The following is a 20,269-nucleotide window of genomic DNA, read 5'->3' as shown; positions in this document are numbered from 1 at the left end:
CCCATCCCTTCAGCGTGTCACCTTCCTGCTCTGCTTCAACAATCTGGAGATTTTTAATACAACTTATTGATTTTTCCCCACAGCTGTAACAATGACCATCAGTCATTTCTAACTCATCTGCACCCTGCACAGACAGGGCTGACACACTTGGTTACATACCCTTGGCTTCTCAGGCTTTTCTTTGGTGTCAGGCTTTTGTTTTCACCTCTCCTGAGGGGACTCCTTACACCATTTCTCAAACTACTGCAAAGTTTTGCTTATCTTAGTCATGATGCTCTTCACAAAAAAAGTTGCTTTAAGGGTATGTTGAAGTTACTCTCACCAAAGAACAGAACATCTTTTCCACTAAATTTTTAGGTTCCACAGGCATTTAAAGGGACAAATTGACTTAAAAACCAAACCAATCTGATCAGGCAAAGCAAAGCAAAAAGCAAAGACTCCAGCAAAGAGAAGCCCCTGAACACTGATGGAGATCATGGAATCCCAGAATGGTTTGGGCTGAAAGGAATATTAAAGATCATTCAGTGCCACCCCCTGCCATGGGCAGGGACACCTCCCACCAGTCCAGGGTGCTCCAAGCCCTGTCCAACCTGGCCTGGGACACTCCCAGGGATGGGGCAGCCACAGCTTCTCTGCCCAACCTGTGCCAGGGCCTGCCCACCCTCCCAGCCAGGAATTCCTCCCCAACATCCAATTTAAACCCCCTCTCTGTCAGCATGAAGCCATTCCCCCTGTCCTGTCACTCCAGTGTGGGTGTGGAGGTGTTTGGGAAGAGCTGGTCGAGTTCTCAGACCCCTTGGCAACAGTCCTGGCAGAGGGAAAGCAAACCCTGGGCTGTTCTTTAAAGCCTGGGAACACCCACAGCAGGTGGATGCTGCTCCCAGGAAAAACAAAGCAAGCACACACCTGAGGCCAAGAGCATGCTACAGGAATATAATACCCCTATCAACATGAGAGTATGGAAAATACAGTTTAAAGCTATCAAATTGGTTATTTGTAATGAAATGACAAGGCAGGAGAGCAAAGGGAGTGCAATTTTACATTTCCATGGTCTCATCTCACATAAGCTGATTAGGAAAACTATGAAAATCAACAGGATGAATGGGAAATGGATTAAGAGCTGGTGAGCTGAGAGGTCTCCAAAGGCAGCCAGGAGGAAATCCCTGCACCAGCCACGTGTGAACACAGAGGTCCAGCCCTGGGAATGCCTGGGGAATGCAGGGCCTGCCCAGGAGGGGTCTGGCCACCACCAAATGCTGCAGAGCCCCTCGGGTGCCTCTTTCCTTGGAGCTGAAAACAGCTGCAGCCTTGGAGCTTTCTCAGGGCAAAGAGAGATGCTCATGCCAGGCCAGATTTCCCTCCAGCACTGCCTGGCACTGCCCATGTGTGTGCCCAACGAGGATGTGCTGGGTGTCAGCAGGGCACCGTGGGAACAGTCCCCAACACTAAATTCAGCTGAGTCCTTCGAGAGCAGTGCAGCCCCAGGAGCAACCAGAGAACCTTTGGCAGCAGAAGAAAGGCTCCAAAACTCCCTTTTTGTGTTTGCTCAAGCAGACACTGAGGAATGGGCCACCCAGACTGGAGCTGCCTTGAGGCCCCAGAACAGAACTGTTTCCACTGCAGAGAACACCAGCAAGAATGAAGGTGTGTTTTGATAGAAATGGAATATTTTCTTCTAGAAGTGGAATATGTAACTTTTTGAGCTGCATTTCAACAATGGGGTGGGATTGTTTATCAACAAAGCAATGACAGGTGATGACTGGGAAAAGGATATTCATGTGCCCTGCTGGGAGACAAGGAGGTAACAGCAACTTTCAGAATCTGTTCAGCACTTTCCCATTTTCCACTCCTTGGTCTCCTGCCCTCCTGTAACAATCAGGTTTGTGTTTTGCCTTGGGCTAGAAGAGCATTCCCCTCCTTTAATATCCTGATGCCTTTGATGGGATGAAGCAGGAAAAGGTGAGAGGCTTAGCCTGACTCACAGCTCTTTCTTTCTTTCTTTCTTTCTCCTCCTTTCTGAGTCTGACCAAGAGACAGAAGTCACAACCCAAAAATTGGCCTGATATCCAGAACTCATCAAGTACCCAGAGTGCCACCTGGTTTCCACATTGCCATCCTGCTCAGAGCTCATAGAAACAACCCCAAAGGTGCCAACCTGCTGAAAGGGAAGGGCATTGAAAATCAGTCCTGAAGAGAGGGTAAATAAGTGTTCTTAATTTCTTTTAATGCTTACCAATCCCTCCGAGATCTCTGACACCCACCAGGCTGGTTTTCAGACAGCCAAGCTGCAAACTGACACAGACCATGCCCCAGGTTATAAAGAAATAAAACAAAAACAAGGCAGCACGTTGCAATTAAGGAATCTTTTGTTTTTTTTTATCTGTGACATGTAATATTTCAACAGTAAAAACAACCCACCCCAACCCAAAGACTCCCTGTACTGTCAGTTGGGTGAAATTGCCCTTGAAAAAAAGCAGCCACCGTTTCCCATCTGTCTGCAGAATGAAGGATTAATGAAAAGAAACCCTCAGTCAATTTAAAAATAATGAGGCATCAATATGTAGCTGCTGCAGCTCTATCAAACTGAATTAACAGCTCATGGGGGTGGGGTTTTTTTCTGTATCTCCTGCCTTTTTTCAATACAATTGATACTAAAAAGGAAATATCCTACAACTTAACACCTCCTAACCAGCCAATTCCCTGTGTGCTTATACACAGCTAAAATAACTGTAAAATAAAGTACTCACTGAAGTTGTGCTTAACTTTACTAAAGTGAGAGTGAGACCTGCTTTGACTCCTCAACTCCAGGCAGGCACCAAATGTCCCCAAAACAAGGAATTGGGCTGTGCTGAGCCAAGCCCTGGCAGAAGCAAAGCAAGTGCCCAGAGCAGCTGATTCCCACGAGACAATTCTATCTATGCCCATTGTCCAAACTACTTTAAATCCCCAGAGGACATGGGAAGCAGTTCCAGGAGGATCCTGGAATTCAAGGAAGCAGAGTGGTGGTGCTGAAGGGGCTGTTAACCCACAGAATGTGCCTTTAATTCTGCCATAGAATCATAGAATGGATTGGGTTGGAAAAGACCTCCAAGATCATCAAGTCCAACCCTTGATCCAACCCCACTGTGATCACCAGCCCAGGTCACAGAGTGCCATAGGCTGGTGATCACAGTGGGGTTGGATCAAGACATGGTTGGATCAAGACATGGTGATCACAGTAGGGAAGGATCAAGACATGGTGATCACAGTAGGGTTGGATCTAGAAGTGGTGGATTCTCACTCAGTGCCACATCCATAGAATCACAGAATCACAGAATGGATTGGGTTGGAAAAGACCTCTGAGATCATCGAGTCCAACCCTTGGTCCAACTCCAGTCCCTTTACCAGATCATGGCACTCAGGGCCACGGCCAAGCTCAGCTGAAAAACCTCCAGGGATGGGGAATCCACCCCCTCTCTGGGCAGCCCATTCCAATGCCTGAGCACTCTCTCTGGAGAGAATTTCTTTCTGATCTCCAACTTCAATTTCCCCTGGCAGAGCTTGAGCCCATCGTGCCCCCTTGTCCTATTGCTGAGTGCCTCACACTGGAAGAGCTGCAGTTCATGGGGTCTGCATGAGGGCAGGAAAACCCCAAGCAAAGCTATTAATACGCAGTTTTATCACCTGCTTCTTCTCTGCTCCTCCGGCCTGACCCAGTGAGGCCCAACAGAGCCCATATATTTTAAATTAACTCTGAAAAACACGCCCTGCCAGCCCCCCTGCCATGCTGGCATTTACTGGTGTTTGGAATCGTGTGTTCCAACCACCATCAATTATCATAAAAAGGTTGAAGTCCTCACCTGCCGTTTGATAAATAATGCATGAGGGAGCTTAACACCAGGCAAGGAACAGCCCTGCCAGATCTTTAACACTTCAAACACAAACAAAGCGTGGTCTCCACTTGGGCAAAGAAAGGGGCTTTGGAAGTGCCTTTTAAAGGCTTTAACTGATGGGAATGGGCAGTTAAATGCCTCCCTGACATCCGATCCCGTCAGATCTCGGAAGCTCAGCAGGGTCAGCCCCGGATTAGTATTGGATGGGAGACCTCCTGGGAAATGCCGGGGGCTGGAGGTTCTAGTCCTGAGGACTTCACTGGCACTGTCCAAGCTCGCTCGGCCGTGGCAGATGAACCTCAGGACTGAAACGGTGGGGCCAGTTCTGTGCACGCTGAGCCTCACCTGAAATCCACTGTGCAGGCTGGAAGGGGCACACCCACGTGGGGACAGCCCTTCCCAAATCTGCGTTCGTGAAGCCGAGACACACACACACACACACACAAACACACACACACACACACACACAGACACACACACAGACACACACACACACCCCCACACCCACACACACAGACACACACACAGACACAGACACACACAGACACACACACAGACACACACACACAGACACACACACACACACACACACAGACACACACACACACCCCCACACCCACACACACAGACACACACACAGACACAGACACACACAGACACACACACACACACACACACAGACACACACACACACACACACACACACAGACACACACACAGACACAGACACACACAGACACACACACACACACACACACACAGACACACACACACACACACACACACACACAGAGACACAGACACACACACACACACACACAGACACACACACACAGACACACACACACAGACACACACACAGACACACACACACACACACAGACACAGACACACACACACACACACACACAGACACACACACACACAGACACACACACACACACACACACACACAGACACACCCACACACAGACACACACACAGACACACAGACACACCCACACACACAGACACCCACACACACAGACACACACACACAGACACACACACAGACACACACACACACACACACACAGAGACACAGACACACACACACACACACACACAGACACACACACACAGACACACACACACACACACACACAGACACACACACACACACAGACACACACACACAGACACACACACACACAGACACACACACACAGACACACACACACACACAGACACACACACAGACACACACACACACACAGACACACACACACACACACACACAGAGTTAAGAAAGGAAAGATAATTTGAACAAATGTGGGGTGCTTTCATTTAAGGCAGTTACAAGCAAGGCAGTTAAATGCCTCCCTGACATCCCATCCCGTCAGATCTCGGAAGCTCAGCAGGGTCAGCCCCGGATTAGTCCTTGGATGGGAGACCTCCTCGGAAATGCCGGGGGCTGTAGGTTCTAGTCCTGAGGACTTCACTGGCACTGTCCAAGCTCGCTCGGCCGTGGCAGATGAACCTCAGGACTGAAACGGTGGGGCCAGTTCTGCACACGCTGAGCCTCACCTGAAATCCACTGCGCAGGCTGGAAGGGCACGTGGGGACAGCCCTGCCCAAATCCTCGTTCCCGAAGTTTGGCCATACATACATACAACCGATGGGAACCCAGGGTTTTCCTGGGATGCTGTTCACAAACAGCAGAAAGGAGTTGGAACCAGCACTGTGTGACATTCCAACAAGGGAAAAATACCATCTCAGTGAACTGAAAGCTCTGTGAGAGAACATGGATATGCTGTCTGCATTAATCAGCATGCACTGATTAAACATGGAGGTATTTTCTAAGCTTAATGATCCTTCTTCTGGAAACACATTTTGCAGTCCCCTGTAATTGGGCTTTTTGCTTTTTTTTTCTTTTTTCTTCTTTATTTTTTCCCTTTATTCTTTTTTCTTTTTTTCTACTCTATTTTTTCTTTTTTCTTCTCTATTTTTTCTTTCTTTCTTCTTTATTTTTTTCCTTCTTTATTTTTTCCTTTTTTCTTCTCTATTTTTCCTTTTTTTCCTCATTTTTTTCTTTTTTTTCTTTTTTCTTCTCTATTTTTCCCTTTTTTCTTCTTTCTTTTTTTCTTTTCTTTTTTCTTCTCAATTTTTCCCTTTTTTCTTCTCTATTTTTTCCTTTTTTCTTTTTTCCTTTTTTCTTCTCTATTTTGCCCTTTTTCTTCTTTATTTTCCCTTTTTTCTTTTTTTTCCTTTTTTTCTCCTCTATTTTTTCCCTTTGTTTTCCTTTTTTCTTTTTTTTTCCTTTTTTCTTCTTTATTTTTTCCTTTTTTCTTCTCTATTTTTTCCTTTTTTCTTTTTTTTCCTTTTTTCTTCTCTATTTTTTCCCTTTTCTTTCTTTTTTCCTTTTTTATTTTTCCCTTTTTTCTTCTCTATTTTTCCCTTTTTTCTTCTCTATTTTTTCCTCCTTTCTTCTTTATTTTTTCTTTTTTCCTTTTTTATTTTTCCCTTTTTTTCTTCTCTATTTTTTCCTTTTTTCTTCATTTTTCCTTTTTTCTTTTTTTCCATTTTTTCTTCTCTATTTTTTCCTTTGTCCTTCTTTCTTTTTTCCTTTTTTCTTCTCTATTTTTCCCTTTTTTCTTTTTTCCTTTTTTTTTTTCCTTTTTTCTTCTCTATTTTTTCTCTTTTTCTTCTTTATTTTTTCTTTATTTTTTTCTTTTTCTGCTTTTTTTCTTTTTTCTTCTCTTTTTTCTTTTTTCTTCTCTATTTTTTCTTTTTCCTTCTTTATTTTTTCCTTTTTTCTGTTTTATTTTTTCCCTTTTTTCTTCTCTATTTTTTCCTTTTTTTCTTCTTTTTTCTTTTTTCCTTTTTTCTCCTCTATTTTTCCCCTTTTTTCTTCTTTATTTTTCTTTTTTTTCCTTTTTCTTCTTTTTCCCCCCTTTTTTCTTCTCTATTTTTCCCCTTTTTTCTTCTTTATTTTTTCTTTTTTTTTCTTTTTTCTTCTTCTCCCCCCCTTTTTTCTTCTCTATTTTCCCCTTTTTTCTTCTTTATTTTTTCTTTTTTCTTTTTTTCCTTTTTTCTTCTCTATTTTTTCTTTTTTTCTTCTCTATTTTTTCCTTTTTTCTTCTCTATTTTTTCTTTTTTTCTTCTCTATTTTTTCCTTTCTTCTTCTTTATTTTTTCCCTTTTTTCTTCTCTATTTTTTCCTTTTTTCTTTCTTTATTTTTCAATAGCCACAGCACCATCCCTCAGCTGCACTACAAAGGCAGGGGAGCAAATCCTTCCCCTTCAGCTCCTCTCAGCCCCAGACCCTTAAAACTCCAGGGCAGTCCCTGGGAGAGGGGGCAGTGGGCACCCGGGGTGCCAACACATCCTCAAGAGGAATAATTCCTCCCCATGGCATTAATTAAGAGCCTGCAGACAAGAGTTCCCTCTGCCAAGGCCCTTCCACCAGAGCTTTGCTTTCCCAGGGAAAGTGGGAGAAATGAACTGCAAAGTGCATCCCTTCAGGGTCAGGCAAAGGCAAGGCCAAGGGGAACGGATTCCAGGGCTCTTCCCTCTCCAGAGATGAACAGGAACAGCCCATGGAGGGTGGAAGGTCCTACAGAGGAACTGCCTCTAAATTGGGAAAGGGAGCTGAAGGTATGACTGAAAAAGGTGAAGGAAAAATAAACACCAGAAAATTCCCTTGGTAAAGTAAGAAACGACAGAGCTGCTGATAAATGGACTTTCACTTACCTGATTCAGAAAACAAAACAAAACAAAAAACTAACCTCTTCTTTCCCACCAAAAAAACCCCACCAAAACACCAACAAAAGGAAAACATGAGTGTGTAGAACATCACATCATAAACATGAACCATTTGGTCATCCTATTTCCTTCCTCCCGTGGGGAATTTCTTACTGTCTGATGAGTTTACAAAAAACACATTTAATTCTAGTCCTGAAAGACAAAATAAATCCAAATTTTGCTTCAGATTAGTTGCTAAAGGATCTGGAAATAAACATGGGGTTCTTGTTCTCAACAAAGAGCTGCAGGAGGTCTGACACCTGCACATCAGGGCCCATCCAGCAAAGCCCAGTCCTGCATCCCAGAAAAAACCACTCCAGCCAAAACCAGACATGGAGAAACACCTTTATTTGTGCACAGCTCTCACTGGCTGGTCTGGGACAGGACAAACCTGTGAGAAGCAGAACTGACTGTCCTGGGGAAAATTTACTGATCCAGTGACTGGATCAGGGAATCACAGAATGGTTTGGGTTGGAAGGACCTCAAAGCCCATCCAGTCCCACCCCCTGCCATGGGCAGGGACACCTCCCACCAGCCCAGGGTGCTCCACGCCCTGTCCAACATGGCCTGGGACACTCCCAGGGATGGGGAGCCCCCAGGAGACTGAGACAAAGCCAGAAGTGAATTCCCCAGGGCTCTCTGGTCTGTGGGATAAGCAGAGTTGATTCTGGAAGCTGAAACAGATAAAAAGTGACCTTTGACAGGCAGATGGAGGAGCAACCCACAGCTCCAGAACATCAAAAGAAATTAGGACGTTCAACACTTTAATTGAATCCTTTCCAAAAGAATCCCCAAAGGGATCTGGTAAGACTTTGGCTTGTGAAAGGAATGAGACACCAGGGGACTAACAAGAGTGAGCAAACAGAAGATCAAAGAATCATTAAAGTTGGGCAAGACTTCCAAGATCATCAAGTCCAAGTGTTAGCCCAGCATTGTCATGGTCACCACTGTCCCATGTCCCCAAGTGCCAACAACCACACACTTTTCAATCCCTCCATGGATGGGGACTCCATCACTGCCCTGGGCAGCTGTGCCAGGGCTGGGCAGCCCTTTCCAGCAAGAAATTTTCCTGCATACCCAATCTAAACCCCCACTGATGTAACTTGAGGCTCTGCCCTCTGCTCCTGTCCCTGTGCCCTGGAGCAGAGCCCGACCCCCTGTCCTGGCTCCCCCCTCCTGGCAGGGATTGCAGAGCCAGAAGGTGCCCCCTGAGCCTCCTTTTCTCCAGTCTGAGCCCCCCCAGCTCCCTCAGCTGCCCCTCAGCAGACTTGAGGATTCTCCACCAGAAACCTCAAAGAGGGGAAGGACCATCCCATGAGCTCCATCTCAGGGCTCTGTGTGTGTCAGCCCTGCAGCATCTCCCCCAGCCCTCCTTGTGCTGGCAGGAATGATGGGGAGACTTGGATGCATCAAACAGAGGGTGGGGAGATGCATGTGAGGGGGAACAACATCAGTAAACCCCCCACTCCCCCCCAAAAAAAAAAAAAGAAAAAGAAAAAAGAAAAAGAGAACAAAAAATACTCTGAAAACAGACAGACACACTTGAAAAGGGAGGTGGTTCTCCCCACTGCTGCTTCCCTCAGGGATGCCCTTTGCAAAAACTATTAATTCCTTGCACGGAAGATAATTTATCACAGAACTGCTCTTTTAAACTTCATCCTGTTGTGACAGTGACAAAATAATAGGCCCAACAGGAATGCTCTGTAGTGCATTTCAGAAGCAACATTTGCCAGGTATTTCCTTGATCTCAGAAAACATCCTGAGAAATAAAACTTCATGCCTGGGGGAGCCAGGTATAATCATTCACCTGAGAATAATTAATATACATTTGAGGAAATATTGGTCACAAAAGAAAAAAAAAGTCATGGAATCACTGAATGGTCTGGGTTGGAAAGGATGTTAAAGCCCATCCCATTCCACCCCTGCCATGGGCAGGGACACCTCCCACCAGCCCAGGCTGCTCCAAGCCCTGTCCAACCTGGCCTGGGACACTCCCAGGGATGGGGCAGCCACAGCTTCTCTGCCCAACCTGTGCCAGGGCCTGCCCACCCTCCCAGGAAAGGATTCCTTCCTAATATCCCATCTGTCCCTGCCCTCTGGCAGTGGGAAGCCATTCCCCTTGTCCTGTTCCTCCAGGCCCTTGGAAATGGTCTCTCTCCATCTTTCCTGTTGGCCCCTCCAGGCACTGCAAGGCCACAGTTGGGTCCCCCCAAAGCTTCTCCTCTCCAGGCTGAACAATCCCAGCTCTCCCAGCCTTCCCTCCCAGCAGAGCTGCTCCAGCCTCTGCCCATCCTGGGGCCTCCTCTGGGCTCTCCAGCAGCTCCATGGCCTTGCTGTGCTGGCCCCAGGGCTGGAGCAGCTCTGCAGGTGGGGTCTCACCTGGGGGGCAGAGGGGCAGAATCCCCCTGTCCTGCCCTGCTGCCCATGCTGTGGGACCAGCCCAGGGCACGGGGGGTTTCTGGGCTGGGCCATGTCCAGCCTCTGCCCCACCAGCCCCCCAAGTCCTTCTCCCAGGGCTGCTCCATCTGCTCATCCCCAGCCTGGACTGATCCCAGGGATTGTCCTGACCCAGCACCAGCCCTTGGCCTTGTTAAACCTCCTGAGTTTCTTACCCCTCCAGACCACACATCTGCCCACAGCTCCCCAGAACATCTCCAGAACATCCATTTGACCACAGCTCCCCAGAACATCTCCAGAACATCCATTTGACCACAGCTCCCCAGAACATCTCCAGAGCAAGGTCAGGCTTATCCAAGGGAGAAAATGATCCTGAGGATTGTGCTAATTGTATGAATTAGAGGCTGAGAGCCAGAAGGTCGAGCCTTAATGATTTATTTTAATCAGGCTGTATCTTCCTAAATAGTTGTTTCAATAGGATAAAATGTAGAATATCAGAGTAATGATGAGAAATGGTGAGTGGATAAAGGAGGAAAAACCTATCAGAGCCGTGGAGCACAACATTTGCCTTGATTAACATGACTTTGAAAATCTAAAAGGATACAAGGAGTTTTCACATGAGACTGTGTAATAAAATAAACCAACAGCTGTAATTTATGTTTGAGCCAAGCAAAGCTTTGAAATCCATCATTTATTGAATTATTTTGCTGTTCTGAGCGCTCCTCTGCTCAGAACAAGCAATAAGTTAAGTGTTATTCTTATTAGCCCTTCAAAGTTGGAATCAAGCTGAAACTACTGATGGGTTTGGAGGTATCTGCTGAAAAACCCAGGGAATAGGAGGGAGGCAAATTCACCTTGAATTGCTGTGTCATCTCCAGATCAAAGTGAAATAAATGGAATTAAAGGAAGTTGAGACTTGACCCTTTACAAGGCTCTTTTTTTCTTTTTTCTCCCCTTTTCACTTGAAGGTATGAATGGATGTGAGAGTACTGAGGACTCAATTCCTCAGCTGCCCAGATCCCTGCTCCCAGCACCTTTCAGACACAGGTGGAAGCAGGAGAGATGCAAAGTCACAGCTGCTCACCCAGGGGTGAAAAGGTCCTGGGGTTTGATCATTGTTTCAGAAGGAAATTCAGTTGAGGTTTCCTTGGAAGGAGGCAATTTTCCCAAAGCTGGCCTGGCTTAGAGAGGCTTCTCAGAACACCAGTGGCAGTTTTGTCCTGGGGAACAGGCTCTCCAAGGTCCTCAGGCACCTCCCAGTGGAGGCACAGGAGCCCAGAGTGGGTCAGGTTGGAAGGGTGACCTGGTGTCACCTCCTGCTCCAGCAGGGCCATCCCAGCACGTGGCACAGGGTTGTGTCCAGAGGGTTCTGGAGTGTCCCCAGTGAGGAGACTCCACACCCTCTTTGGGCAACCTGTTCAGAGAGGTTGGGCAGCCTCCAGAGCAGAGCCTGGCAGGGACCTCCCCAGGGCTGGCAGTGCCTGCAGGGAGGGGGCAGAGCACGGCCCGGGCTCTGCTCGGGGGGCCCAGCCATGGCACCAGAGCAACGGGCAGCAACTGATGCCCAGCAAGTGCCACCTGGGCAGGAGGAAGAACTTCTTGGCTGGGTGGTGACACAAGAATTCATTTTCTCATTTACTGGATGTTCTATGGATTCTTCACATTCCTGCTGTGCCAAAGAGGGAAGCAGGTTGGGCAGCTTTGCCTGGACACTGTTGTCCACCTCATGCTCAGTGGTCACTGCAGCAGGACTTGTGTGCAAACCTTCCCTCCTTCAGCAGCTCCACAGTCCTCTGGCACAGTCAGCTCTCATCTTCAGGTTAGCTTTGTCCATTTTGATCAAAACCTTTGTTCCCAACAAGGCAAGGTGGGGATTTTTTTTGACATGGAACAGAAAGAAACAAGATCAGTTTGGGATCCCATCACACTGTTAAAAATGTCTCCTGGTGTTAAGTGGGTTTTGAAAAGGACTGAAGTGGCTGCAACCATTTGGATGAGACACTGGGAAGGAACCTTTCCATGGGAGGGTGGGCAGGCCCTGGCACAGGTTGGGCAGAGAAGCTGTGGCTGCCTCATCCCTGGGAGTGTCCAAGGCCAGGTTGGACAGGGCTTGGAGCACCCTGGGGTGGTGGGAGGTGTCCCTGCCCATGGCAGGAGGTGGAATGAGATGGTCTATAAGGACCCTTCCAACCCAACCCATTCCATGACCATCACTCCAGGGAGACCTGAGAGCTCCTTCCAGGGCCTGAAGGGGCTCCAGGAGAGCTGGAGAGGGACTGGGGACAAGGGATTGATGGACAGGACAAGGGGAATGGCTTCCCACTGCCAGAGGGCAGGTTAGGTGGGATATTGGGAAGGAATCCCTCCCTGTGAGGGTGGGCAGGCCCTGGCACAGGTTGGGCAGAGAAGCTGTGGCTGCCCCATCCCTGGGAGTGTCCAAGGCCAGGTTGGACAGGGCTTGGAGCACCCTGGGCTGGTGGGAGGTGTCCCTGCCCATGGCAGGGGGTGGCACTGAATGAGCTTTAATGTTCCTTCCAGCCCAAACCATTCTGGGATTCATAACCAGCACTGAGATGAACCAAAGGTGAATTTTGAGAGCTGAGCTGGTTGAGCTCTACAGAGCCTGAGCAGGTAAGAACAGCCAACCCTGGATCAAGCAGCTCAGCCAGGGCCTCCTGGGACAAGGGCACTTTCCCAGAGGGCCCACAGGAGCTGAATGAAGGACAAGTGGATTCTGAGGTGCAGGGTAGGAGCCCCATCCTTTGACAAAGAATTCCCACAGAAGATCTTTCCCCAGAAGGTAGAAGAAGATCCATTCACTCTGCCAGCAGTTTGAGACCTTTGCCAGCAGCACGAGAGGAGACCTGAGCTCTCAGCACTGGGAGATCTCCATCAAGATCCTTCACTCTTTTCCTACTACAACAACATTTGATGTTTCCATAGTGTGTGGAAGGAATAATTAGTGGGAATACACAGTTCTTCACTGGCAAAGGTAAAGTGACACCTTGGGAACACGAATGGATTTTGTGCTGCAATTGCAGTCATTTATTCTGAACTCTCCAACTGCCACAGATGAGCTGTTCAGAAAAACAAGTCCCTCTGAGGGGAATTTCCACTCCAAAGGAAATCCCAAAGACGTTTTGAGAAGGTCTCAGCATTGCAGAGCAGAATTGTGGTTCACAACCATCACATCTATCCCAAAATGGCATTAAATTTCCTATATTGTCATTTTCAACATCACAGCTAAGAAAGAGCTGTGGGCTTGCCTGATCTGCTAATTACTCCTACAGTTATTCAGTCTTTAGTTGCAGTTGAATTAGGGCCTGGGGCTTCTCCAGGACAGCTGAGAGAAACATCTCAGCAGAGCCACCAGGAGCTGGGACAGCTGAACGTGCTTTTTAGCACTTGGAATTTTTTCTTCTTAAAAGAAAATTACCAAGAGAGGAGGATCATAGAGACCTTTAACAAAAGCTCTGCTTAAGTACTGGTGATGAGCTGATGAACAGAAGGAGAATAAGAAGCTGATCCATTTTACAGCCTTTTTAGTCTTTACATGTTTGTCCTACATGAAAACACGAGTGTGAATTTGAACCTGTGGCATAAAACCAGCATCAGACACCAAAGTGATTCATGAGTCCCCAATGAAACCTTTAACACCCAAATCCAAATTCCATATTTCATCTCAATGAAGACATTTATTACCTGAGTCAAAGAGAATTTTCTAACTCCCAGTTCTCCTCTCAACCCTGACCCTTCTCACCTGAGAAGAAGAGCAGCTCTGCTCATCCAGGATATATTTACCCTTTCCTGAAATACAAACATGGAATGCTCTGGAAACATTCCTGCTGTTGCATTTAATAATGATCCTTGGGATAGCTGATTAAGACCAAATAAACCTCAGTCTCAATTGGCTGGATCTGTGAATGAAGAAGAAGAATGCAGCAACCAAGTGTGCAAGACATGGCAAAAGGAGAGGTAGAGTCTCAAAGCACATCCTAACCACAGGATTAGATCATTTTCCTCCATCCTGGGGAGATTTGAGGACAGCACTTGGACTGGAGAATTTGTGAAAGTTCCACCAGAAGAATAAACCATGTCAGCTCCAGCTGGGTGTCTCCTGATGCCCTGGCACCTCTACAGGCTTCCCACCTCAAAGCCAGGCAGGGCAGCACCTCCCAGTGAGTCCCTTCCTGGTGCTGTTGCAGAAACTGTCCTGGAGTGTTCCCAATGCATTTCTACAACCCAATGGAACCCCTTTCTCCAAGTTAAACCAACACAGCCCCAAATGGCACAAGAATGGCCTGGATGATCCACAACCAGAGCCAGCACTTACCACAGAATGGTTTGGGTCAGAAGGGACCTCAAAGCCCATCGAATGCCACCCCCTGCCATGGGCAGGGACACCTCCCACCAGCCCAGGGTGCTCCAAGCCCTGTCCAACCTGGCCTTGGACACTCCCAGGGATGGGGCAGCCACAGCTTCTCTGCCCACCCTGTGCCAGGGCCTGCCCACCCTCACAGCCAGGAATTCCTTCCCAATATCCCATCTCCCTCTGGCAGTGGGAAGCCATTCCCTGTGTCCTGTCCCTCCAGGCCCTTGGAAATGGTCTCTCTCCATCTTTCCTGTTGGCCCCTCCAGGCCCTGCAAGGCCACAGTTGGGTCCCCCCAAAGCTTCTCCTCTCCAGGCTGAACAATCCCAGCTCTCCCAGCCTTCCCTCCCAGCAGAGCTGCTCCAGCCTCTGCCCATCCTGGGGCCTCCTCTGGGCTCTCCAGCAGCTCCACATCCTTGCTGTGCTGGTCCCAGGGCTGGAGCAGCTCTGCAGGTGGGGTCTCACCTGGGGGGCAGAGGGGCAGAATCCCCCTGTCCTGCCCTGCTGCCCACACTGTGGGACCAGCCCAGGGCATGGGGGGGTTTCTGGGGTGGGCCATGTCCAGCCTCTGCCCCACCAGCCCCCCAGGTCCTCCTCATGGGGCAGCACCAACAGGGACCCCAAACCACTCCAGGGGTGGCAGACAGGGCTGATCCCAGCATGGTACATTCAGTGTGCAGCCCTGAGCAGCAGCCCCAGGACTGTGCAGCCACACAAATCAATGCAAATCCACTGCTCTTGTTATAATTTGTGCTAAACATTCCACAGGGGTAACAGTTTCTGACAGCAGTTCCTTCCTCTGGCAGTTATTAGAGCCGATGGATCACCTTTCCTGCTGTATAAAGTCATAAAGCCACAATGAACTCCACTCTGAGTGCCCTGATGGGAGGAGATGCCTTTGTGTTCCTGGGCATGACCCAGGTCGTATTGTTGGCACATTTAATGTGCTCAGGCCTGGGATTAATGAGCACAGAGTGGCATCAGCACACACAGAATCTCAGAATCCCAGACTGTCCTGAGTTGGAAGGACCCACAAGGATCATGGAGTCCAACCCTCAAGTCAATGGCCCACACATGACCTTGGTGTTATTACAACCAGGTTTTAACCACCTGAGCTGATCTCAGTGGTTGCAAACCCTGCTAATCCTCAGTGCCACAACCCCTCAGCCACCTGCACTGCCCCCTGGTACCCCTGGCACAGGAATACCCAGGCCCAGCTTAAGTCCAAGGCTTATTTACTGGCTGCAATACCTTAACCTGTCTATACACAACACACCCCATTTCCACTGCTGGGGAAAACTGAGTCCAGACTGGTGAAGATGTATTTGGAAAGGATGGCCAAAAGCTGGTCAGAACCATCCAGAAACACTTCAGAGACCTGTAGGACTGTCTAAAGGTGTGAGAAGAATCTGTGAGTGGAAACAGAGGTGTAGAGACAATGGCACAAATGAGGTTAGAAACCAACTGAAACAGATTCTCCCAGGAAAGATTTCACACAAGTTATAGCCTATAAAGTAATCATTTGATTTTTGTTTTCATTATAGAAAAGCAATTGGTAACTGCAACCAAAAGAAATAGTGCAGCAAGTGAAGCAAAATGCAGAGTCCTTTAACTGCCCCTATGGGGAAAGGAAGAAAAATCAGCACAAAATCACTGAACAATCCCTTTTCACATCCACACACACATGGCAAACGTGGGAAATGCTGTTCTGAAATCACCTGAAGTGGGAAAACTAAGAGTGCTTTTCTTTCACAGAGCTGATCTTGGAGTGATAGGAGGCAACAGGAGAAAAAAGTTCTTTGAAAATTAAAGACTGACAAGCTCAGTGGGAGACAACAAAAGAATATCATGGAATCATTGAGGCTGGAAAAGAGCTCCCAGATCACAGAGCCCACCCTGTGCCCGATGCCCGCCTTGGCAAAGCCCTCCCAGCCCCAGGAGCCCACCCTGTGCCCGATGCCCACCTTGGCAAAGCCCTCCCAGCCCATGGAGCCCACCCTGTGCCCGATGCCCACCTTGGCAAAGCCCTCCCAGCCCACAGAGCCCACCCTGTGCCCGATGCCCACCTTGTCCCCCAGCCCAGAGCACTGAGAGTGCCACGGCCAGTCCTGCCTTGGGCACCTCCAGGGCTGGGCACTCCAAACCTCCCTGGGCAGCCCCTGCCAGACAGTATCAAACCAGCAGCAATATCACAGCAATGGTTTCTGTAGGAAAGGTGTATTTGAAGAAATTAAGTTGCTGAAGCCCCTACAAGTCAGGAATTCATCCTTTTCCTGAAACAGGAGGGAAAATAGAAAAAGAACCCTGAGCCACAACTTTGAAGCAATGCCACTCTTGGTACACCCGAGTTCAGCCACAGCAACTTTCCAGAGCAGAAAATATCTTTTACTAAAGAAGTTTTGCTCCTCAGCAAAATGCCAGGCTGGAATGGGCCAAAGATCCACACAGGGGGTGGAGAGAGGATCCTTCCTCCTCCCAAAGACTCAATTCCAGTCCCCATCACCACTCACTGAACACTTTCTTAAGCAATGACTGCTCAGAGGCCTCACATTGGGAAATGTCTTAGCACAGTGAGCCCATCTCAGGAGAGAAGCTACAGATTTTGTGCCTCTGGAGACATTTTCTTCAATCCCTGTCAGCTGTCCCCGAAAAACAAGTTAAAATGTTTGCTACAGCACAGAAATGTGTGGTGACATTGTCACTGTGCCTCCCAATCAGGTCCATTCCTCCAGCATTTCATACAGTTAAACTGAAAATAAATTGGTCCAGCAGCATCAGGGGAGGAAAAAAAAAATCCACAGTTTTGTTTGCTGCGTATTTGAGCCCCTTTTGCCATTAATCCCTCCCTGCAGGGGGTTATTGATGGGGATGTGTGGAGCAGTCACACATCCTCTGCCTCACCGGGAAGTCAGGCTGACAAAACATTCCTGCCAAGACAGCAGAGAGATGAAAAGAAATCAAACTTATACCCAACTCCCCTAGAGCCAGGAAAGCTCAGTCCCCAAATTCCCTGTGTTGGCAGGAATACCAAACATTCCCAAAGAACATGGAGATTGATTTCTGTGTGGACAGCAGGTAAATAGGGGAGATGTCCCACCATTCATCACAGGGGAAAGGGAGAAAAACAAAATCCCATCCCACCCCCTGCCATGGGCAGGGACACCTCCCACCAGCCCAGGTTGCTCCAAGCCCTGTCCAACCTGACCTTGGACTCTTACAGAGATGGGGAGTCCACAACTTCCCCAACCCCAAGTGTTCCTACAGATTCATCTTGTAACGAGCAGGGAGGACAAAAGGCTGCAGAGATGAGCTCTGGGAGCCAAACCATTTCAGCTGAAGGTAACAGGGGTTGTTCTGCCAGGATCACACCACTGGAAGAGGACACACACCAGGATACAGTGGTGGCTTGGGGAGAACCAACACATCCCATTAAAAGAGCATAACCCTCTCCACAGCCCTCCTTTGGACACTCAGGATTGCAAGAAAACCACCTCCAGGAAGAAGAAATCAGCCTGGTTTAACAACCACTCCAGGACCAGAGATTTCAGCAACAGGGATATTAACAATTGGGTTTTTTGGGTTTTCTTGACCAGTAAAACTGCATTCTTTTATCCATCTGACCCTGAGCAGCTCCACCAGCAGCAGTTCCTCCAAGGATAATGGCAGAGGTTCCACCAGCACAACATGACTTAGTTCACCACTTCAAGCAGCCACAAATGACAAACCACAACCACAGACAGTGCAAAACCCCACCTGCCTCACAAGGTGAAAAAACAGCAAATGATAAGATAAAAAGCAGCAAAGAGTAGTGTAGTAGTTTGAACCAGGCCTTCTCCTGGTAACCAGATGTCAAACTATTACAAGTAGTAACAATGTGAGGAGTCCCAGCAGATTCTAACAGGGTAAAGAGCTTCATCCCATCACAGAAATGCAATGCTGAAACCATCCTCAGGCAACAGCCTGAGGACTGCACACTTTGAGAGAATTGAAACAACAATTAAAACAACATTCATTGACTTTAGAAATTGCCATGACTTACATGCAAGTGAGTTCTGCCACTTCAGAGGTGGCCACCAACTCACCTCATCTGAACTCAGAGCAAACCAACAAGCCAAAAGTCACGAGGGGAACCCAGACCATGGTTCACACTCCCATCAAGCTGCAGAGGAGGTTTCAGCCTCACCCACTCACCCCAAATCACAAGAGTGACCAGAACTCTGTCCTCTGGTTGCACCACACTGACAGGAGAAGTTGGCTGAGCCAAGCTGGTGCCTCAGCAAGAATTACAGAAGTAGTTTTGGGGCACTCACCGTTGCGACTCTCTTCGTCGATGGGAACTATTGTGGCTGGAGGACCTGTTCTGGCCAACTTGCAATCTATAAAGATGAAATGAAAGTTACTTCTCATTCTAAAAGTAAGATTTTGGGGGGGGTTGTTGCTGGTTTGGGTTTTTTTTTAAGTATGCATATCTGGCATGCTAAAGCATTGACTTAAACATGATGTATGTATGAGCTCCAGCTGTTACAGGGACCACAATCTGAGCTGTTTGCTCATCCCTGACTCACAGAAACTTTAGAGAGCAAGGGAGACCGTGGTGACAAGGGACTGAACATCTCAGGTATGACCTGTATTTAAAACAAACAGTTCAACAGCAAAATGAAACTTTAGAGAGCAAGGGAGACCGTGGTGACAAGGGACTGAACATCTCAGGTATGACCTGTATTTAAAACAAACAGTTCAACAGCAAAATGAAACTTTAGAGAGCAAGGGAGACCGTGGTGACAAGGGACTGAACATCTCAGGTATGACCCATAGTTAAAACAAACAGTTCAACAGCAAAATCTTTCTGTTTTTCTTCTGTTTTCTGTCATGTCACTCTTCCTTTCCACATCACGAACACACACCCCAAATCAAATCACAGAATCATGGAATGGTTTGGGTTGGAAGGGACCTTAAAGATCATCTCATTCCACCCCTTCCATGGGCAGGGACGCCTCCCACCAGCCCAGGTTGCTCCAAGCCCTGTCCAACCTGGCCTTGGGATGGGGAATCCACAACCTCTACCTGTGCCAGGGCCCCCCACCCTCACAGCAAAGAACTGCTGTCCAGGCCACCAGGACAGGGTTTGATGGCTCCACTGAGCTGTCCTGCCCTAGAGGCCCCATCAGGATGTCTATCTCAGCCCATCAGTAAAGCACAAGCCCTTCAGGACAGGTTGACACAATGGTAATTAAACCCAAAGAAATAACAAGAGAGTGATTAGAAGGGATAAATCACAAATAAAGCTTCAGAACAGAAACAAACATAATTGGAACACAATTGCAACCAAAGGATCTACTTTGTGAACAGGATTTTCACAACGTTCTAAGGAGAACACAAATGAAAAGCAGACGAGCAATGGTCAGGAGGTCACAGTTTGCATCTTACCCTCATATTGCCAGTCTGGAGCCAAAAGTTTAGAGGCATCAATGGAAGCAGAGCAGAATAACGAAAGAAAAGAAGTAAGAGTTTGTAGGTTCAAAGAAAAGGCAGTACATGCAGAGCCAGCAAATGCACAGCATTAACATCCACAGCAGCAGGAACCCACCTGTGGGGCCTGCACTTTGGGCTTTCTACATTGAACAGAATTAAAACACTGCCCCCTTGAAAGAGCACAGCAATGGAAGTTAATTGGGAAGCACTTTTTAATTTTCAAAGAGCCTCAATGAGTCTTTAAAACAAGTTAAAACTGTGTCTCAAGTTTAGCAATTAAACAAACTCCTCAAAGTAATGAGTGAAAATAACTCTCTGCCCATAAGAAACATTGAGAAAAATTCGGTTTTGCTGCTGATATGGACTCAGCCATGAT

The 20,269-nt window shown here is 47.7% G+C and overlaps 1 protein-coding gene across 1 annotated transcript in view; it reads right to left on the bottom strand.

Moving 5' to 3' along the window:
• The window catches only part of PCDH15 (protocadherin related 15), a 432,606-nt gene that overhangs the window by 303,563 nt on the left and 108,774 nt on the right, over positions 1-20,269 (bottom strand). The window contains exons 3-4 of the mRNA XM_071563312.1: positions 19,849-19,863; positions 18,732-18,797 (exon numbers count right to left, since the gene is read on the bottom strand). Coding sequence (XP_071419413.1) covers positions 18,732-18,797; positions 19,849-19,863 — 81 coding nt within the window. The remainder of the gene's footprint in view (positions 1-18,731; positions 18,798-19,848; positions 19,864-20,269) is intronic.

Source organism: Pithys albifrons, chromosome 9, assembly GCF_047495875.1.
Source record: "Pithys albifrons albifrons isolate INPA30051 chromosome 9, PitAlb_v1, whole genome shotgun sequence".
Classification (NCBI taxonomy): Eukaryota; Metazoa; Chordata; class Aves; order Passeriformes; family Thamnophilidae; genus Pithys; species Pithys albifrons.
This window is presented reverse-complemented; position numbering and strand designations above follow the sequence as displayed.